General features: G+C 44.4%; 1 protein-coding gene across 1 annotated transcript in view; it reads left to right on the top strand.

Annotated features, from left to right (window-relative positions):
* The window catches only part of LOC124616540 (UDP-glucosyltransferase 2-like), a 124,668-nt gene that overhangs the window by 88,829 nt on the left and 12,239 nt on the right, over nt 1-23,600 (top strand). Inside the window, exons 6-7 of the mRNA XM_047144858.1 lie at nt 1,405-1,627; nt 18,815-19,034. Of these exons, the coding sequence (XP_047000814.1) occupies nt 1,405-1,627; nt 18,815-19,034 (443 nt within the window). The remainder of the gene's footprint in view (nt 1-1,404; nt 1,628-18,814; nt 19,035-23,600) is intronic.

The raw sequence follows: 23,600 nt of genomic DNA, 5'->3' as shown, positions 1-23,600 counted from the left end.
TCTCTGGAAATAACCGAGGCTTCGTCAGTGTTGCATCGCTAGCTAAGTCGTCCGTACAACTGGGGCGAGTGCTAGTAAGTCTCTCTGGACCTGCCGTCTGGCGGCGCTCGGTCTGCGATCACTGACAGTGGCGACACGCGGGTCCGACATGTACTAATGGACCGCGGCCGATTTAAAGCTACCACCTAGCAAGTGTGGTGTCTGGCGGTGACACCACAAGATGAACATAAACAAAAGCAAAACGAGGATAATGGAATGTAGTCGAATTAAGTCGGGTGATGCTGAGGGAATTAGATTAGGAAATGAGACACTTAAAGTAGTAAAGGAGTTTTGCTATTTGGGGAGCAAAATAACTGATGATGGTGGAAGTAGAGAAGATATAAAATGTAGACTGGCAATGGTAAGGAAAGCGTTTCTGAAGAAGAGAAATTTGTTAACATCGAGTATAGATTTAAGTGTCGGGAAGTCGTTTCTGAAAGTTTTTGTGTGGAGTGTAGCCATGTATGGAAGTGAAGCATGGACGATAAATAGTTTGGACAGGAAGAGAATAGAAGCTTTCGAAATGTGGTGCTACAGAAGAATGCTGAAGATTAGATGGGTATATCACATAATTAATGAGGAGGTATTGAATAGAATTGGGGAGAAGAGGAGTCTGCGGCCCAACTTGACGAGAAGAAGAGATCGGTTGGTAGGACATGTTCTGAGGCATCAAGGGATCACCAATTTAGCATTGGAGGGCAGCGTGGAGGGTAAAAATCGTAGAGAGAGACCAAGAGATGAATACACTAAGCAGATTCAGAAGGATGTAGGTTGCAGTAGGTACTGGGAGATGAAGAAACTTGCACAGGATAGGGTAGCATGGAGAGCTGCATCAAACCAGTCCCAGGACTGAAGACCACAACAACAACAAAGCTATCGAAATCATGGTCAAGGTTAAATAAATATGTAATTTGTATCTGGTTGGCTGTTATTTCCAGTCCATTGAAGCTCATTTAATTTAAGTATTAGGAAATTTTTCCATAAGTATTTGCAGTACTGCCTGAAACTGACAAATGGTGTAAACGAGAATGCTGAAGATGAGATTGGCTGGAGTGGATAACTAATTATCGAAGAGGTTTTGATTTTAATTGGAAGAAAAGAAATTTATGGCATAATATAACTAAAATAATGGATCGGCTGCTTAGAAATAGTCAGTTTTGTAATGGAGGGAAGTGTGGGGAGGAAAATTTGTAGAGAGTGACGAGGGCTTGACAGCAATATGAGGCTGCTATAGTTACACAGTGCTGAGGAGCCTTGCACAGGATGGACTAGCGTCAAGAGCTGTAAAGGACTAGCTTCTGCCCCCAGTGTCACAACAACAACGACAGTAACTGGTGCTTAATTCGTTTCCATTACTCTTTCCAGGATCTGCAGAGTTTTCTAGATAATAGTCCTCAGGGAGTGATCTACTTCAGCTTCGGTTCCCTGGTGCAGCCTGACGATTTGCCAGAGGAGAAGTTTAAAGCAATTCTGGACGCTTTGGCGTCGGTGCCTCAGAATGTCCTCTGGAAGGTCGACCCGGCTGCCCTGCCACACCTGCCACGCAACGTGCGAGCTCAGAAGTGGATGCCTCAGAACGACGTCCTCTGTAAGTAACCACCACTACGTCGTTGTTTTCACAGTTTATACCTAAGTGCACCTCATGGCCAATGATAGTAACAGACTACAGAACAGATCTAGCGGCTGGGTAACACTCTTCTTTACAGAGGCATTAGTTACATTTCTTTCCACCAAGGGATTTATAATGGACACTCTAGCTACCCCTGTTACGGTTATTCGTTTCTCATTTATGCTGACTGCTATAACAACCTTTCCCAGCAGAGTTTAATCTAGTGCTGGATTTTATCAACGGCTGTATTTAGTAATTATATTATAACTACACTAGGACCACTCTGCTGTAGAATATGTACTGCGGTTCAATCATTAGATTACTGGTGAAGGTGTTTTACACACACAAACAAACAAAGAAACACACACAAACACTCACAAACACACACACACACACACACACACACACACACACACACACACACACACACACACACGAATTGTTCACAGCCATGCCGACTTTCACGAGAAGGTTACCTTAACAGTTGCAAATGTGGACCTGAGATTATAGGAAACAGCGAGCCCTGGCTGTTGGATCTAACTGAGAAAAGTTTTCCACAACTGTTTTTGCTGTAGCGGTCAGTAATCATCTTACATAACCTGTACTTCTGCCAGTGTGCTTAAATGGTGCAGTTAATGTGTTACACACTTACAGAATTTATACTCACAATATCGTATGCTGTTCACCGTCATCTCTCATCCACCCATCTCCACAATCCACCAGATCGCTACCGCACCCCTGGGCGGTGGAGCTTGAGTTGGAAGTAGCCAGCTCGTAAACTCGTGGTGGAAAATTAAAAAAAAATGTTCAAATGTGTGTGAAATCTTATAGGACTTAACTGCTAAGGTTATCAGTCCCTAAGCTTACACACTACTTAACCTAAATTATCCCAAGGACAAACACACACACACATGCCCGAGGGAGGACTCGAACCTCCGCTGGGACCAGCCGCACAGTCCATGACTCCAGCGCCACAGACCGCTCGGCTAATCCCGCGCGGCGGTGGAAAATACATTCACTGTAAGTACACTGAAGTGACACAAGTCATGGAGAACCTCCAAGAATCGTGTCGGACCTCGTTTCTCCCGGTGTAATACAGCAACTCGACGTGGCATCGATCCAACAAGTCGCTGGAAGTCCCTACAGAAAAATTGAGTCCTGGTGCCACTATAGCCGTCCATAGCTGCGGAAGTGTTGTCGGTATAGGATTTTGTGCACGATTTGACCTCTCTGTTATGTCCCGTAAATGTTCGATGGCATTCATGTCGGGCGGTCTGGGTGGCCAAATTATCCACTCGAACTGTCCAGAATGTTCTTCAAACCAACGGCGAGCAACAGTGGCTAGGGGAGAGGGCGCATTTTAATCAGTGAAAATTCCGTCTCTGTTTAGGAACATGACGTCCATGAATTGCTGCAAATGGTCTTCAAGTAGCCGAACATCCAGAGGACCCAGTCTCATTACATGTAAACATAGACCACACCATCATGTAGCCCTCACCAGCTTGCCCAGAGCCTTGTTGGCAACTTGGTTCCACGACTTCGTGAGGTCTACGCAACACTTAGGCCCTACAGTTAGCTCTTACCGTCTGAAATCGGGAGTCATCTGACCAGGCCACGGTCTTCCAGTCGTCGAGGATCCAACCGATATGGTCATGAGCCCAGCAGAGGCGCTGCAAACCACGTCGTGCTGTTAGCAAAGGTACACGCGTCGGTCGTATTCTCCCACATTTTGCGGCACTCTCCTAACAGATACGTTCGTCGTACGTCCCACATCAATTTTTGTAGTTGTTTCACGCATTGTTGGTTGTCTATTAGCACTGACAACTCTACGCAAACGACGCTGCTCTCTGTCGGTAAGTGTAGGCCATCGGCCAGTGCGTTGCCCGTGGTGAGAGATAATGCCAGAAAGGTGGTATTCTCGGCACATTCTTGACACTGTGGATCGCGGAATATTGAATTCCCTAAAAATTTTGCGAAATGGAATATCCCATGCTTCTAGCTCCAACTACCATTTCGCGTTCAAAAGTCTGTTAATTCCCGTCGTGGGGCAATAATCGCGTCGGAATCCTCTTCACATGAATCACCAGAGTGCAAATGACACCTCCGGGAATGCACTGCTCTTTTATACCTTGTCTACGCAATACTGCCGCAATCTGTATGTGTACATATCGCTATCCCATGACTTGTCACCTCAGTGTATGGCCCGCATCTCGTGGTCGTGCGGTAGCGTTCTCGCTTCCCACGCCCGGGTTCCCGGGTTCGATTCCCGGCGGGGTCAGGGATTTTCTCTGCCTCGTGATGGCTGGGTGTTGTGTGCTGTCCTTAGGTTAGTTAGGTTTAAGTAGTTCTAAGTTCTAGGGGACTGATGACCATAAATGTTAAGTCCCATAGTGCTCAGAGCCAACCTCAGTGTATTCATCCGGCAAGGAGAGGGAAGCTGTTGGTGCGAAATTTCTAGTCACAACCTTTGCACCCATGGTTTAAAATGTTGTTTTGTAGGGCGGTCAACCTCAGCCAAACTTCGACATTTTTTCAAAGAAAATTTCGCACTGTGACTTGTTTCGCACCACTTATCGGTGCATCCTCAGGCAATATACGCTATTTATAACGTAGTAAGGTTGAAAATTGCCCTGTAGCCACTCCCCAGCATTCACGTCCAATATGCCGTCATTTGGTGAAAACGCTGGTTGAAATATAAAAATCCTTTTTTAAAATTTTTTTTAAATTTTGGGAGCGGCAATGACCGTGCAAGGTGAGAGGAGCCGCGCGACAGCGGACACGACCTGACTGACTGGCCGAAACACTGAAAGCTCTCACGTCATGTCGCGAGAATCGCCAGAGGCCGGATGATACGTACAAGGTGTGAAGAGTGTGGGCTACTGAACATTTGATAAACAGTTCCTTATGTCTATTTTTTTTAAAAAAAAGTCTAATATCACACTAGGTGGCCAATAAAAAATGGGCAGTTAGTTAAAACCATAAGAATAATAAATGTGGTGGTTCTGAATGCGTAAGGCCCGGAGCACGCACAAAACCTACTAACAAGTAAGCTATAGGGGTAAGGTTACCTGTTTAAGTAGTCAAAATTTTCTAAAAGACCCTTGTGCCTCAGATCGGTCTGGGCATTAAGTGAGGAGCGAGTGGATTTCTTCGTAACTCTGAAAAAAAAACCTCTTCCAAAACATTAAGGGTGTTGCCCTTACTTTCCAAGTGTAACACCCGCATGTTCTTTTGGATACCGGTGATATGGTGACCCGTTTCCCGCAAATGCGCACCTACGGCCGCTTTTGAGCCTGGGTCGCTGATGTGCTCCTCTCAATTTGCACGGTCACTGCCGCTTCCACCATTTAAAAAAATTAAAAAAAAGGAATTTTATATATTTAACTACCAGATGATGGTACACTCCTGGAAATTGAAATAAGAACACCGTGAATTCATTGTCCCAGGAAGGGGAAACTTTATTGACACATTCCTGGGGTCAGATACATCACATGATCACACTGACAGAACCACAGGCACATAGACACAGGCAACAGAGCATGCACAATGTCGGCACTAGTACAGTGTATATCCACCTTTCGCAGCAATGCAGGCTGCTATTCTCCCATGGAGACGATCGTAGAGATGCTGGATGTAGTCCTGTGGAACGGCTTGCCATGCCATTTCCACCTGGCGCCTCAGTTGGACCAGCGTTCGTGCTGGACGTGCAGACCGCGTGAGACGACGCTTCATCCAGTCCCAAACATGCTCAATGGGGGACAGATCCGGAGATCTTGCTGGCCAGGGTAGTTGACTTACACCTTCTAGAGCACGTTGGGTGGCACGGGATACATGCGGACGTGCATTGTCCTGTTGGAACAGCAAGTTCCCTTGCCGGTCTAGGAATGGTAGAACGATGGGTTCGATGACGGTTTGGATGTACCGTGCACTATTCAGTGTCCCCTCGACGATCACCAGTGGTGTACGGCCAGTGTAGGAGATCGCTCCCCACACCATGATGCCGGGTGTTGGCCCTGTGTGCCTCGGTCGTATGCAGTCCTGATTGTGGCGCTCACCTGCACGGCGCCAAACACGCATACGACCATCATTGGCACCAAGGCAGAAGCGACTCTCATCGCTGAAGACGACACGTCTCCATTCGTCCCTCCATTCACTCCTGTCGCGACACCACTGGAGGCGGGCTGCACGATGTTGGGGCGTGAGCGGAAGACGGCCTAACGGTGTGCGGGACCGTAGCCCAGCTTCATGGAGACGGTTGCGAATGGTCCTCGCCGATACCCCAGGAGCAACAGTGTCCCTAATCTACTGGGAAGTGGCCGTGCGGTCCCCTACGCCACTGCGTAGGATCCTACGGTCTTGGCGTGCATCCGTGCGTCGCTGCAGTCCGGTCCCAGGTCGACGGGCACGTGCACCTTCCGCCGACCACTGGCGACAACATCGATGTACTGTGGAGACCTCACGCCCCACGTGTTGAGCAATTCGGCGGTACGTCCACCCGGCCTCCCGCATGCCCACTATACGCCCTCGCTCAAAGTCCGTCAGCTGCACATACGGTTCACGTCCACGCTGTCGCGGCATGCTACCAGTGTTAAAGACTGCGATGGAGCTCCGTATGCCACGGCAAACTGACTGACACTGACGGCGGCGGTGCACAAATGCTGCGCAGCTAGCGCCATTCGACGGCCAACACCGCGGTTCCTGGTGTGTCCGCTGTGCCGTGCGTGTGATCATTGCTTGTACAGCCCTCTCACAGTGCCCGGAGCAAGTATGGTGGGTCTGACACACCGGTGTCAATGTGTTCTTTTTTCCATTTCCAGGAGTGTATATTGGACGTAAATGCTGGGGAATGGCTACGGTGCAATGATCAACCTTACTATGTCATAAATAGCGTATATTGCCTGAGGATGCACCGATAAGTGGTGCGAAACTGGTCGCAGATATAATAAAAATCATTCATACGGCCAGTGCGGAAATTTCTTTGAAAAAAAAAAAAAAACCATGGTTTAAACTATAAATCTGCATATTGTGTCTCATGGGATGTGGGCATGTGACATCGTCGGTGGTGATCCGTCCGTTGGGAGAATAAGCTCGACGGCCCCGCTTGATGCTATTCTAGAGGAGTAGGCTACGACGCAATATCGCATTTCATCCTGTACCTTATCTTCTTAGAACGTAAATGTGTCACCACAATATACACACATGCCTTACAGTCATCCATACTCAACAGCTACACGCACTGCGGGGAAAGGTGCCAATATGTGTCGAGAAAGAACACCCCTTCTGATTAGCGGGCTGCAACTACCCTTCTGGGTCTTCCAGCCGACGGTGCTATACTTGTCTTTCTTTTCTTTGCCTCTGGTCTCATCAAGCAGAGCTCCTGTATATTTCAGTTTGCATCTGCGAACGCAGCTAACTGTCCACTTTGGCATTCACTGGCTATGTCAAGCAAGACCTGTTGCCAGTTCCGCGTGCAGCGCTATTTTTCTTTTTATCTTTGGGAGTGTTTCACGAGTGTAGTGCACCTTGTTCCGACGGTAATGATACCTGGGCTGATTGCAGGATTCAGTCATGCGTTTCAAGGCATGGAAGTTAATCTTGCCGTGCTTGACAGATTTGTGTGGTCATGGCTGGGGAGACATCTATCGCGTAGCCTAGCTCAGAGCAGACCGCTTGAAAAAATCTGCTATACGTTCCCTGCCGGCCGTCAAAACTGCAACACCATGACGACGGTATGTAGCAAACTGGCATAAACTGTACTACATGCGTGGATATACAAATGATTAGCGTTCCAGTGCAACATCATGAATATAGCAGTAACGTGTGGTAGCGTGTTAGCCATAGCACTCTTTACTTTTGGATATACAAGGACACAGTGAGTCACTGCACTTACATCACAGTGCTTTCTATGGCACTTCCTGCTACTGCGCTAACATCCGAGTACACTTACCGTCCAGCACATCAGAAATGATTAAACGTACAGTACTTATATTGTATTAAATGTTAGTTACTTGCCGGCCGCAGTGGCCGAGCGGTTCTAGGCGCTTCAGTGTGGAACCGAGAGACCGCTACGGTCGCAGGTTCGAATCCTGCCTCGGGCTCGGGCATGGACGTGTGTGATGTCCTTAGGTTAGTTAGGTTTAAGTCGTTCTAAGTTCTAGGGGACTGATGACCTCAGATGTTAAGTCCCTTAGTGCTCAGAGTCACTTGAACCATTTTTTGTTAGTTACTTGTACGCACAGCTAGTCTGATAGAGCTCCAAAGGGGGTTTAAACCTAATTGTTATTCGAAGTCGTCCGCCTGCTTACGAGGTGGCCGGCATGGTAGCTCAGTGTGTTCGGTCAGAGGGTTAGCTGCCCTTTGTAATAAAAAAAACTGAGTTAACCGATCAACGACGAACTTAAACGGGTGTCTTACGACGTCCGCCCCGAGCAGATGCAACGAACGAAAATGAAATAAAAAAAAAAAGGTGGCAACGTGCTTGCCTCCCATGCACTGGACCCGGGTTCGATTCCCGGCTGGGTTTGACGTTTTCTCCGCTCGGGGACTGGGTGTTGTGTTGTCCCCATCATCATTTTATCCTCACCATCGGCCGCAAGTAGCCCAATGAGGCGACGACTCAAATAAGACTTGCACTTGGCGGCCGAACCCGACTGGGACATCCCAGCCAATGATGTCATACAATCATTTAATTTCATTATTCGAAGTCCAATGAGTGGAACAAGGTACGACACATACCTACACAGCGAAAAATATTTTCTACTTATCTTCACTAATAATAAGGCTAAGTACCGTTTGCGAAAGTATACAGGGTGGTCCATTGATAGTGACCGGCCAAATATCTCACGAAATAAGCATCAAACGAAAAAACTACAAAGAACGAAACTCGTCTAGCTTGAAGAGGGAAACCAGATGGCGCTATTGTTGACCCGCTAGATGGCGCTGCCATAGGTCAAACGGATATCAACTGCGTTTTTTTATATAGGAACCCCCATTTATATATTCGTGTAGTACGTAAAGAAATATGAATGTCTTAGTTGGACCACTTTTTTCGCTTTGTGATAGATAACGCTGTAATAGTCACAAACATATAAGTACTTGGTATCACGTAACATTCCGCCAGTGCGGACGGTATTTGCTTCGTGATACATTACCCGTGTTAAAATGTACCGTTTACCAATTGCGGAAAAGGTCGATATCGTGTTGATGTATGGCTATTGTGATCAAAATGCCCAACGGGCGTGTGCTATGTATGCTACTTGGTATTCTGGACGACATCATCCAAGTGTCCGGACCGTTCGCCGGATAGTTGAGTTATTTAAGGAAACAGGAAGTGTTCAGCCACATGTGAAACGTCAACCACCAACTTGCAACAAATGATGATGCCCAAGTAGGTGTTTTAGCTGCTGTCGCGGCTAATCCGCACATCAGTAGCAGACAAACTGCGCGAGAATTGGGAATCTCAAAAACGTCGGTGTTGAGAATGCTACATCAACATCGATTGCACCCGTATCATATTTCTATGCACCATGAATTGCATGGCGACGACTTTGAACGTCGTGCTCAGTTCTGCCACTGGGCACAAGAGAAATTACGGGGCGATGACAGATTTTTTACACGCGTTCTATTTAGCGACGAAGCGTCATTCACCAACAGCGGTAACGTAAACCGGCATAATTTGCACTATTGGGCAACGGAAAATCCACGATGGCTGCGACAAGTGGAACATCAGCGACCTTGGCGGGTTAATGTATGGTGCGGCATTATGGGAGGAAGGATAATTGGCCTCCCATATTATCGACGGCAATCTAAATGGTGTAATGTATTCTGATTTCCTACGTAATGTTCTACCGATGTTACTGCAAGATGTTTCACTGCATGGCAGAATGACGATGTACTTTCAACATGATGGATGGCCGGCACATAGCTCACGTGCGGTTGAAGCGGTATTGAATAGCATATTTCATGACAGGTGGATTGGTCGTCGAAGCACCATACCATGGCCCGCACGTTCACCGGTTCTGACGTCCACGGATTTCTTTCTGTGGGGAAAGTTGAGGGATATTTGCTATCGTGACCCACCGACAACGCCTGACAACATGCGTCAGCGCATTGTCAATGCATGTGGGAACGTTACGGAAGGCGAACTACTCGCTGTTGAGAGGAATGTCGTTACACGTACTGAAAAATGCAGTAAGGTTGACGGACATCATTTTGAGCATTTATTGCATTAATCTGGTATTTACAGCTAATCACGCTGTAACAGCATGCGTTCTCAGAAGTGATAAGTTCACAAAGGTACATGTATCACATTGGAACAACCGAAAGAAAATGTTCTAACGTACCTACGTTCTTTATTTTAATTTAAGAAATCTACCTGTCATCAACTGTCCGTCTAAAATTGTGAGCCATATGTTTGTGACTATTACAGAGATTTCTAACGCAAAGCGAAAAAAGTGTGCCAACTAAAATATTCTTATTTCTTTACGTGCTACACGAATATGTAATAAAAAATGTCTTTTTTTTTTAAATCGCATTTGATATCCGTTTGACCTATGGCAGCGCCATTTAGCGGGCCAACCATAGCGCCATCTGGTTTTTCCCCCTTCAAGCTTGACGAGTTTCGTTTTTTGTAGTTTTCTCGTTTGACGCTTATTTCGTGAGATATTTGGCCCGGTCACGATCAATGGACCACCCTGTATAACAAGGAATAGACGTTCGGAAACTCGAAATTTTACATCACTCAGCGAGACATATTAAAGAGTAATGCCTGATATTGAAATCTCAACTGACATAAAAATCCTAATCGCAATGAATACGACTCCTGAAAAATTCCAAGTAACTCGAAAAATCTTAACCTCGTATTAGCGTAGGCGAAAAGTAACTCTAAATGGATACCTTTATGAATTCTTCTGACGTGTCGTTATAAATCGCTATGATCTGTCCAATGCGATAAATTTCTCGTGTCAAATGGCAATATCTTTGAATCCTGCTACTGAGATATTAATCCCCTGTGATTAAGTACAGCAATAGTTACGAATTATCTATAAATCTCTCTCTCTCTTTCTTTCTTCTCCGAGAATTAGTTAAACGTGATAGGTATGTGTGAATATCTTTTGCTACCTAATTCCTTTCCAGTTTAAGCACTACGCCTTAATCATAACTTAAGATAGCAAAGATAACACAATCTTTGAATGTCAACGATGATGCGTAATTACTATTAAACTTCGTTACCGGCTGTTAATTATTCAAAAGAAACCGTCCAAATATCAATATGACTTAGTTTTTGTCACTTTTTCTCTATATTTTACGTTAACTAGCCGAAAATATCAGACAGATAGCCAATTACGTATTTAGTTTCATTACATCCGAATTTACGGCCAATGAGCAATTGCTGTTTCACGTTTCAAGTGAAACACTTGAGTCGGCTTTCCTTAGCACTTGGAGGAACCTTTATCTTTTAGTAAATTCAGTTACTGATTCTGATTACTGTACGCTCTTTAGGTAAATGCTACAAATATTAACTCTCTTTCTGGCTCATTTTATCTATGTCAACCTATCACATTTAATACAAATTCTAAGATTCTGAATCCGGAACTATCACATTTATCTATAATAATTATAATTCAGAACGCAATCTTTCTTTTATATTTCTGTCACGTAGCGTCATTTTATTTGAGTCTTTTTATGTATTTCAATATAATTTTTTTGATGTAAGTGCCAACAACAAACTAATGACCTACAAATCGATAATAATACAATCAACAAAAAATAAATAAATAAAAAATAAAAGTCCTAAATGCAACCACCTGTTTGACCATAACAATTAACTGTCAAAGCAAAGCGCTGCCTCTTCAGGCATTGACGTGACGCGACCCGCAACAATTACCTATTTGAAAATAGTCCACTCATCACATTCCACTCTGCAAGTCTCAGTACCGTGCGGTTCGTTCATGGTTACATGTTACTAAGTTGCGCAATAAACATCGGCTAACGGTACGGTCTATTTAATTATTCGTGGGCTAATTCAAACTAACGAGCCAAATGATGTCCACCGTGTATGTTAGGGTCCAAAATTCCACCGTAACGCACTCGAGTCGTTACCTTGTTCGATGCCCTTCAAACAACGTAAGTCACTACTAATGGACCAGCCAACAACCCAATTACTTCTGAGCGAGCTGTAAGCTACTAAAAATACGTCGCGGATCAAAATATCACATACCTCTGATACCAGCACAAAATTCAGTTGCTATTACCACATTAACGCTTTGTTCCAGCTGTGCCTTCCACAGCCTAAATTTACCACAATTCACTATAATTGCAAGCAGCACTAGAAGTTGGAAAACTTCACACCTGCCAGTTTTTCGCCAACTCCGTGGCTTAACTGCTACCACGAAAACTCGTGAGAACCTAAATATTCCAAAATCGGCCCTTGAAGGGAAAGGGGGGGGGGGGGGGGGCGAACAACTCCCGCAACTACTGCAATTCACGGTAGTTTCTTCTAAAAAATCTGACTTTCCGCACCACGCTATATAGACAGTCTGGTTACGCCAGACTATTACTCCAACCACACCAAACCTTGCCAAAACAGATCGCCATGCGACGATCCAGCTCGCACGATGTCTGTATGTGGACAGACTACCAATAAGACCTACATGTAGACTGTCTAAGGTCTATACATGAACTATCTCTCTGATGAAAATCATGTGGGAACCATTAAAGATGAACAAACACAAAACGTCACCTCGACAAACTTTAAGCCGACGCCGGCCATCTTAAGTAGTCCAAAACATTAGGTTCACCGCATTCATACCTCCACGGTTCATCGCGGTGACACTTCGCCGTGACTTCACTCTGACGTGCCCGTGGCCAGTTTCGACCGTGTTGGCTGTTTTGATTGTCTGGAGACATAGTAGTTTCACTAAAAAACCCATGCTTGCTTTGTTTGCGGGTCTACTAAACTATCCGACCGTAATCTAAAGTTTAAAGGAATCCGTTCAAGCAATATTTTCTTTTGCACTGTTTACTTTTATTGTAGTGGTTTTATTTTTGTCATTCGACTTTGGATTTGCCTTACTTTACTCAGTGTCCGTTCTTTCCCTTGTTTCCTATATTTTTCATTGCCTTGCAAATCGCAAACGCTCCGACATCCGAGCCACACGGTATGAACGGCCTCGTCCCCACACAACACACGGCTAAGTAACTGCTCTGGCTGTTATGGCAGCATCTCACGCCCTAAATTCCTCTCGTTGATAACTACGCATTGTTCTCATTTCCTCACCATTCAAAAAAGACTCTGACTACAAGAGCCGGAGCCAGCGGTCATGTATGTGTGAGAGTTTTGTGTGTATGACCGTACGAATGTGTAAGTGTGTTTTGCTTCCTTTTTGAAGAAGGCTTTGGCTGAAATGTGAACACTCTTTTCGTCGTGCCTGCCTGCTGCTCGGCGAATGAATAGCAGTCTATCCTTTCCACAACATAGTTACTCCCCCACGAAGTTTGGTGCTAATGATCCACTGCACTTCGACAGGAACAATGATGCACATAATTACAACATCAGAAGGAAAAATGATATTCATTACACCACGTTATGTTTGTCTGTAGCGCAATCAGGGTTTCACAATACTGCAACCAAAAGTTTTGATAAATTGCTAATTGACATAAAATGCCTGACAGACAAGAAAGTAACATTTTAAATGAAACTGAAAACGTTTTTCTTTGACAAGTCCTTCTGTTTCTCAAAATATTATCTATTTCTGTAATTTGTAAATCATGATGGGTAGGAATTACTGACTAACAACTGTCTGCTCTTAACTAGAAAACGAAAAAACTAATAAATGATCACCATGGAAGCATATTTAAAAAAAATTGATGTACGTATATGATAACTCTACCACACCATTACGATTAATCGCTCAAATGAATATGAAACATAGAACTAACTATGTAACTAATTAACTATTGGTATATCACAAAGCATGGTATAGGCTTATACACTTTGAAAACTACAAAATGAAATTCAAAAGTAAAACCAAGCAGATGGTCAAAGTAGACGTAAATTCCTATTATGCTATGTTTGGTTATTCCTGATACACTGACAGATTCATTGGCGGGAAATATTTCGGGTAAAGCAGCAAATAGGCTACTGTTGGAAAGGTACGCCTACATCTTACACAGATTAGGCTGCCATTACTAAGAATATTACTTACATTCGTGTTAAAGCGAAATATCCATTTTACGGGGTCTTAAGCGTTTGAGACCATTCCCTTTATCACCTTTATACTATCAATGCGCAATGCTGGCTAATACTCAAATTTAAAAATTATACCATTTTTATTGCTGTTGTTGGCCACACGCTGAGTGACACATCACAGATGAGATTTCAGAGTGAGAAGATGTCTAAACTACATTGAGACTAATGCACTCTAATGAAACAAGAACTCTATTGTGTACCTCTAAGCAGTTCTGTTTCTTTGACATTTCAGTACTCGTTCAGTTTACTGATATGCACAAGATGCAATAGCATACCTTCCTTCTTTCCTCATTGCACACTTTTTGGGCTAACAACAGAACACGTGGGTAAATTTCTTTGCACACGTGAACATTAGAAATGTTGTGCTTAAGAGCTGAAAGCTGAAAATGTAATGAACAAGAAGCAATAGCAGTAAGCAAACAACAAGCGTTGGGTTCAGAATTATAGCTTCATTTGCTGTAGATATGGATATAGTAAACGAGGAATAAAATGCATTACGAAAGCATACTTTCCATATCACATCATTCTATTCTTATTTATTCGAAATATATGAACAAAAACATGGTACATTTACGAGGGCGAATGTGTCGTATTACAAGAGCAAAAACGCATTCAAAACCAGAAATACGTTCGAAACTGCCTTCCTTACACTACATTCTTCATGTAAGCACTGTAATTTTCTGTATTTAAAACAGCTGTTGCGTGCACACGACAGAAATAATCAACAAGAAGCAATCGTAAACAGCATCTGATAATGTTTTGGGTTATTTAAATTGCCGGGAGGCCCCGCCCACTCTGGCTTCAAAACAACGTACAGCATAAGTCCATAGTGCCATCTCCCTTCATTTTTTTAACTCCATGATTATCACCAGTGGCCTTCGATAAACTTAAGCGGCGGCCTGTTGTTCCGTAGCCCCATTGTAGCATCTCTGTCTTTTGCGACGGCCAATGGTCGCTTCGCAGCTACAGCATGCGTCAACCCTCTGCCATTTTAGCGTGTACCGTTCATCTAGAACATTGTTTTTACACATCGTCTACGATGTCATACACATAAAATTATACATTTTCACTTGATTTTAACACACAGACGTGTTCGGATAACGAGCAATTGTAAAGGCGAATATACACCGTGCGTGAGACACAGCACAAACGTCATCAACATTCTGAATATGAGTAAAAATTACGCAGTGGGTTTCTCATTCAGAAACCTCGTTTGAATTTTGGGATCTCAGCAGTGACGCGCGACTATCGCAATGAGAGGATAGATATTGTTCTATCAGTAATGCAGAATGGTACAGACACAGTGTGCTGGCCAATGTGCATCCACACATTCAGTTATGATGATCGGCAGAGGTAAGTATTCCCAAGCACGTAGTGCCACCTCCGATGACGCAGGTGGTGAAACTGGTACCACACGTATGCGTGGTTCAAATGGCTCTAAGCACTATGGGACTTAACATCTGAGGTCATCAATCCCCTATACCTAGAACTACTTAAACCTAACTAACCTAAGGACATCAGATGCATCCATGCCCGAGGCAGGATTCGAACCGGCGACCGTAGCGGCAGCGCGGTTCCAGACTGAAGCGCCTAGAATAGCTCTGCCACAGCGGCCGGCTATGCGTGGTCCCCATCGGAATCTAACTTGATAACAGACCACCGAGTTTTATCCGACCGGTGTGTTGATACATAATCCAGCCTGGTTATGGCAAACTGCCGGTCACTTCCGTATTGCTGGGAGATGGAGTTGCTGGATACAGCACATGTCACTTACGTTGAATCAGTAAATGGGCTAGTTTGCAGCAAAATAAGTACCCACACGGACAGTGCGATGACATCCAAAGCACCACGGACTGTTAGTTTGGAGACTACAGTTGTGGCTTCCTTCGAGGTGGCAGCAGAGAGAGGTATACCATCACTGGTGCACCCAACAAGGGAGCAGTACCACGTTGCCTTTTGAGACGAGGCCCGGTTTGGTGTGTAGCTTCATGACAAATTTATCACTGTGGGGAGTGTCTGAGGAGAAAGAACATTACGTGACTGCATCCATCATCTTCTCGCAAGCCCAGCATATGATATGATGGTATGGAGTGGCACTGGGTACACAATGTGATCACCTCTGGTTCGCGTAGTTAGTAGTTTTTGAGAGTAGGAGAGTAACTGTCGTATTTATGATATGTTAAAGCCGGTAGCAGTTTCCTATCTTCGAGGACTCTTCTACGTGCTCTCCGGACCAGTCTCGATACGTGGCCAGTATGTTCCCCACATCTCTAAGCTACTGGAACCATCTGGTCGTGGTTTGCCTAGAGCTAGCATGCCACCACTCGCCTACCACTATGCTAATGAAGTCTGGCGCAGAGTTGAAGCATCACGGAATAACGGACGCATATCTCACCCAGTCTCAGTGTGACTCGATGACCGATCAGGTTTCTCTCAGAGGTGGCAGCTATGTGCACTAAATTTCGAACCCTGTATAGGACCTACTCCTAAATTACCTAAAAATTTAATCATGTATTCTTCCACCTGCTCAATTGGCAAAATTTCTTTACATGCTCTCCTTCTGGCTGTTGCAATTTTAATATCTAGTAGTGTGCATTCGAATATAGCCTTAGTAGTGTGTTATTTGTATGTTAATGTCGTTATTTATTCCTATACAATGTTCAAAACTCATAAACGATGGTTTGTTTACATGTTCTTTAGCAAGAAAATTATCTTTCAAGTATCCTAACTTTTTTTTGGTAATTTCCTGAAACAAATTGTGTAGAATATCTCGTAGAAAATCTCTTTTTCTGTCTCTGAATGAGCTCTGTGTACTGATTCTGTTTAGCACTCTCATCATTGTCTAAAATTTGTTTTCATAAGATGTTTCACTGCGGCAATTGCTTATAAATATAACTGTGATCAAGATGTGTTTTCATCATACTGGAGTAAAAGATTCTGCGATGCAGAGCTGCAAAATTAATGAAACGCAATGTATAGTTTATTATACACAATTCGCTTGCTTCGTATTGATTTAAATGATTAATGTGTATGGAGTGAAATTCTATTTATTTCCAACTCTAGAAACGTAAGCATAGCTCAACCACCCAAAGTGTATGCCTAGTGTTATGGGAAACATTGCACTATATTGTTTCAGAGAGAGGAGTAGATGGAGCAGTAGGAGAGAGAGAGAGAGAGAGAGAGAGAGAGAGAGAGAGAGAGAGAGAGAGAGAGAGACAGAGAGATGGTAATTAGAGAGAAAAGCATCTGGTGTGCGAGCAGGTTAGTGAGAGAAAATGAGAAGAGGGGAGTGGGGAAAAGAGACGATGGAAAAACGAAAGAAATCGTGAGAGGAAGAGAGAAAGAGAATATGTGCCTGAGAGTGAGAGAGAGAATGTGTGTATGTGTGGGTGAATGCGAGAGACAATCAGAGATGTGTAGAGAGGGAGAGAGAAAGTGGAACTAAGTGTCGAAGAAGGGTAGAGAAATTCAATGGAAGAAAGAGAAAGAGTGGGGAAGGGAGAGAGAGAAAGTAAAACAGAGAAATCGAAAGAAAGAGAGAGAGGGTGGGAGGGATGGAGGGAGGGAGGGAGGGAGGGAGGGAGGCAGAGCTATGTGGTTAGTCAGTGCCAATGAAAAGGGGCAGTAACTACAACCATTCTTTCTCGGTGCTATTCCTCTCTTTAGAGAAAGGAAATCAGTTCCTCTCTTTAGAGAAAGAAAATCAGTTGCATCAGGAAGACAGACATCTTGAAAGTATTGAGGGGGGTTAAGAATCGTGTATGTAGTGTAGCGTTGGCATAAATTATTACATTAAAAGGTAATTTCAACGGTCATTCCAGAAGATATAACGTCGTCTCTTTCATCTTCAGGAACAAAACTGTAGTATCATTAGCTGACAGAATTGTACGCTATCGTGCGAGGGCTGAATAAAAATACTTGCCTTCCAGTGACAGTATGAGATTTTAAAGTAAGAAACGCGCTCTTTTTTTCTGTGTGGTCCTCTTTTACGTCAATACCCATTTCCACTGCTTTATGTTATGGGCAAACTCAACCCCCACAATTGCCAGGATGGCCTGTCCAGTATGTACCGGTCACAATCTCTCCACTGCCTTCAGAAAGTTTCCCGGTCACAAATTTGAATAGTTGTGAGAATAGTTGGAAGACAGAGGTTGCCAAATATTGTGAACAGAGTGGATATTCAAACTATTCATGCTTCAGAGCTGTCAGTCTTTCCACTGCCAAAAGAGTTTGAGGTCATTACAAAGTGCTGATTAAAAAAAAGAAATCGTCGAAGCCTCATTTGTCACCCGATTGCTCGAGGAGCGTTACTTAGGATCTGTAAGTTATTGTCATATCCTTTCTAAGGCAATTACTGCAACTGATATTATTCTGTATACTGAAAAGGAAAGAAAAGACCAACTCACGACCCGCTCTCGCAGCTTTAATTCGGCCGTTACCTGTCTACTACCTTCCGAACTCTACAGAAGCTTTTCTGCATACGAGCTATAATCTGCCAACAAGCTCCTATATGACACACATTCATCTGCAGAATAAAAGATTATTTCTGAGGCTGCGGCTGACCAGTTTCTCTGTAATATCATTTCTCCCAGAAGTAATAGTCCCGCAAGGTATGCTGGTGAGCTTCTGTGTAGTGTGGAAAGTAGGAGGGAGACACTGCGACAGAAAAGCTGTGAGAGCGGATCACGAGTCGTGTCTGGAGAGCTAAGTCGGTAAGAGCGTTGCCCGAAAAGGGCAAAGTTCCGGGTTCGACTCCCGATCCAGCATACGAATACTTTTTAACTTTGCTTGGAAGTTTCAAAGCAGCGCCCATCCCGCTGCAGAGTGAAAGATCTACTCTTGGAGTAGTATTTTTTAAACAGCTCCCGTGTACCTCTCCTTCTGAACTGTCCAAATGGAATTTTCTGGCTTAACAGATCACCCGAACGTGCGCGTGTTTATAACGCACGGCGGACTGCTGGGGACGCAGGAGGGCATAATGGCGGGCGTGCCGCTGCTCGTCGTTCCGTTGTTTTCCGACCAAGAGCTGAACGGAGTGAGGGTGGCCGCTGCGGGCAACGGCGTCCGCGTCCGCTACGAGGACCTCACGTTCCAGGCGCTGCGGAGCGCCATCGATACGCTGGTCAACGATACCAGGTAAGTCACGGAGCTTAGCGTCATCCTTTAGATAAGGAATACAGGATTAGGCACAATTTGGGTACTTCATGAGCCACTGTAGTGTGCATGGAGGTGGTTTCTTGCTACCAATATTACTGATTCTCTGTTCAATACCATTCGTGCGTTGAGCGAGGGAAACATGAGATGAGTACCTACACGTCTTGTGGGACGGAGGGTAAAAGTTAATCTTTAATTTGTTTGTTCGCCGTTTTTCTCACGCGAGCCTGGCAACTACACTACTGGCCATTAAAATTGCTACACCACGAAGATGACGGGCTACAGACGCGAAATTTAACCGACAGGAAGAAGATGCTGTGATATGCAAATGATTAGCTTTTCAGAGCATTCACATGAGGCTGGCACCGGTGGCGACACCTACAACGTGCTGACATGAGGAAAGTTTCCAACAGATTTCTTATACATAAAAAGCAGTTGACCGGCGTTGCCTGGTGAAACGTTGTTGCGATGCCTCGTGTAAGGAGGAGAAATGCGTACCATCACGTTTCCGACTTTGATAATTGTCGGATTGTAGCCTATCGCGATTGTGGTTCATCGCATTGCGACATTGCTCCTGACGTTGGTCGAGATCCAATGCCTGTTAGCACAATATGGAACCGGTGGGTTCAGAAGGGTAATACGGAACGCCGTGCTGGATCCCAACGGCCTCGTATCACTAGCAGTCGAGATGACAGGCATCTTATCAGCATGGCTGTAACGGACCGCGCAGCCACGTCTATATCTCTAAGTCAACAGATGGGGACGCTTGCAAGAAAACTGCACGGATAGTTCGACGACGGTTGCAGCAGCATGGACTATCAGCTCGGAGACCATGGCTGCGGTTACCTTCGACGCTGCATCACAGACCGGAGCGCCTGCGAGGGTGTACTCAACGACGAACCTGAGTGCACGAATGGCAAAACGTCATTTTTTCGGATGAATCCAGGTTCTCTTTACAGCATCGTGATGGTCGCATCCGCGTTTGGCGACATCGCGGCGAACGCACATGGGAAGCGTGTATTCGTCATTGCCATACTTGCGTATCACCTACCGTGATGGTACGGGGTACCATTGGTTACACGTCTCGGTCACCTCTTGTTCGCATTGACGCCACTTTGAACAGTGGACGTTACATTTTAGATGTGTTACGACCCGTGACTCTACCCTTCATTCGATCCCTGCGAAACCCTACGTTTCATCAGGATAATGCACGACCGCATGTTGCAGGTCCTGTATGGGCCTTTCTGGATACAGAAAATGTTCTACTGCTGCTCTGGCCAGCACATTCTCCAGATCTCTCACCAATTGAAAGCGTCTGGTCAATGGTGGCCACAAAACTGGCTCGTCACAATACCCTAGTCACTAGTCTTGATGAACTGTGGTATCGTGTTGAAGCTGCATGGGCAGCTGTAGCTGTACACGCCATCCAAGCTCTGTTTGACTCAATACCCAGGCGTATCAAGGCCGTTATTACGGCCAGAGTGGTTGTTCTGGGTACTGATTTCTCAGGATCTATGCACCGAAATTGCATGAAAACGTAATCGCATGTCAGTCCTAGTATAATATATTTGTCCGATGGATACCCGTTTATCATCTGCATTTCTTCTTGGTGTAGCCAGTAGTGTAATTTTGTGGTCAGCCAGAAAGTGAAGGGAAATTTACTGACCTTAGTTTCCAGTCTGCACGGCCACATTCTGGTCCAGCCCACTGAAAGAAAAGTTTCTATCCTCCTATTTCTTTGCCGGATCAGGACTTTGATTTTAAATAAAAGTATGAAGTTCCACTCAAAATTATATTGCATTAAGTTTCTCCCATGCAACACTTGGAAATTCACTATTTTCAATTGAAAGCAAGTCTTTCTATTCTAACAGCACATTTAGCAGTTCAGAGGCGACCTCTACGGTACGTTCCTACGTCTCTCGCCCTGACTAAAATTACTCAATGGAAGTTTGCAATAAATGTTCAAAATTAAGTGGAAATGAAGTAACCACTTGCCACGCGGAATTGTAATTCTCACGGACGGCACGCTAACAGTTACTTCAGCGAATTCTAAGCGATCCAGGACGGTGTACACTCCTCGCGAGTTCACTATCCGTTTTTACCGCAAAATACGCGCTTTGACACAGTTCTGCAAATCATAACATGTTGGTCCACTTCTACTCATTATTCAAGCAGGGGTATCTTTCTGAATTCTTTCCAGTTGGTGCATTAGATTGTCAAAATCCCGAACTGGCTGAGGGATTCTGCCCATAATGCTCCAAAAGTTCTTATTTTCGGGAGAGATCCAGTGACCTTACTGGCCAAGGTAGAGTTTGGCAAGCACGAGGACGAGCAGTAGAAACTCTCACCGTCTGCTGGCGGGCATTATCTTGCTGAAATGTTACCCCAGGTTGCCTCGCCATAAAGGGCAACAAAACGGGGTAAAGAGTATCGTCAACAAACCACTGTGCTGTAATGGTGCCGCAGCTGACAACCAAAGTAGTCCTGTTACGAAAAGAAGTGCACACCAGATCATCACGCATGGTTGTTGGGTCGTATGGCGGGTGACAGTCAAGTCGGTATCCTACCGCTATGAGAGGCATCGCAGACACCTCTTCGCCGGTCATTGCGCCTCAGTTCAAAGCGGGACTTTTCACTGAAGACGAATCTACTCCAGTCAGTGAGATTCAACGCCGAATTGCAATTGTCACCTTCGTCCTCAGTTATTTGCTGGATCTATTCCAAACTCTGTTTTCCTCTTCAGTTTTTACCTTCTGCAGCTGCCTCTAGTACCATGTAAGTTATTTCGTGATGCCTTAAGAGATGTCCTACCATCCTGTCCCTTCTTCTTGCCAGTGTTCCATAGCAATGAAGAGCCATAGAAACTGGTGCACCTGCTTAATATCGTGTAGGGCTCCAGCAGAAGTGCCGTTACACGACTTGACATGGACTCGCCTATAATGTTTGAAGTAGTGCTGTAGGGAAATGATATCAACTATAATGTTTGAAGTGGTGCTGTAGGGAAATGATACCCTGAATCCTGCAAGGCTGTCCATAAATGTAGATCTCTTCTGAACAATGAACATGAATGCGTGCAGGTGATCAGACACGATGCTTACGTTGATGGTGTTCAGACAACAACCAGCCACAAATTTATTTTCAGTTCCTCTATTCAAAGAGTACCGTTACCGGTTTGGAATCGTTATGATTCATCTTCAGACGCTTTTAATGCTTTCATTACAACGTCTTTTTACAGATTAATTGTCCTAAAATATAATTAATACATAACTATAAGCACGCCACACGGATGGTTACGTTACAGATTTTCATTGGATGTGACTTACCTGAAATGTCGGTTTGGAGTAATTGTTTTCATTACATTCATCCAAAAGATATGAATACATTCCCACTGGATTCTTATCGTGGCACACGTAAATTTTTCTCGCTGAACACTTTAGATTTGTCACAGAAAAGATTTCTAGCGCACACCACATGTTCTGATACAATACAAAGTGATTACAAACATATGAGTGACAAAATGGTTCAAATGGCTCTGAGCACTATGGGACTTAACTGCTACGGGCATCAGTCCCCTAGAACTTAGAACTACTTAAACTTAACTAACCTAAGGACAGCACACAACACCCAGCCATCACGAGGCAGAGAAAATCCCTGACCCCGCCGGGAATCGAACCCGGGAACCCGGGCGTGGGAAGCGAGAACGCTACCGCACGACCACGAGATGCGGGCAACAAAATGGTATAATATATCGTAACATGATGAAGATGTCCCATGTTTGGAAAAAGATCATACATTAACTTATGCAACTGAAACGCCTTTTACACTAGTACAGAGAGACATTGATTTTGTGAGCTTTAGAGCGAATAACGTTACATTAATTACAAAGTTGATTCAAGTTTTTTTGAGCACTATATAGGTAAGGCAGTACATTATGAGAACTGTAGTAACATATAAATTTGCTGCTTGATCTGCAGATAGACGTAGGGATATTATTTGCTTTGGAGGGTGGAAAATAATTTTTGGAAATTTTTCAGGAAAGGGGTGTTAGCTAACTCGGTTTGTTCATTAAAGATATAGTCTGGGGTGCTGTTTTGGTGTGTGTGCATTTCAATTTCTTCTAATATATTCATAGTGGCTCCTTTTTCTGCTAGATGTACAACTTTTAAGTTGTTCTCAGTGTTTCTCACTAAAAGGTTTTCTTCAGAAATATGAGCTGCAAATTCAGATTTGTTCAAGTTACTGAAAATAAATTTGTGGCTGGTTGCTGTCTCGACAGCATCAACATTTGTCTTCAAATAACAGCCACGCTATCCAACCACGTCATCATATGACAAAACTGCACGATGCTTACGTATGTGTCACCGATCACAGTCGTATCTAGAGGTATCAGGGGTTCCATATCACTCCAAATGCATACACCTCACACCATTACACAGCCTCAGTCAGCTTGAACAGTCCCCTGCTGACATGCAGGGTCCATGGATTCATGAGGTTGTCTCCATACCCGTACACGTCCATATGCTAGAGATAATTTGAAATGAGACTCGT

This window comes from Schistocerca americana, chromosome 5 (assembly GCF_021461395.2).
Source record: "Schistocerca americana isolate TAMUIC-IGC-003095 chromosome 5, iqSchAmer2.1, whole genome shotgun sequence".
In the NCBI taxonomy this organism is placed as follows: domain Eukaryota; kingdom Metazoa; phylum Arthropoda; class Insecta; order Orthoptera; family Acrididae; genus Schistocerca; species Schistocerca americana.
This window is presented reverse-complemented; position numbering and strand designations above follow the sequence as displayed.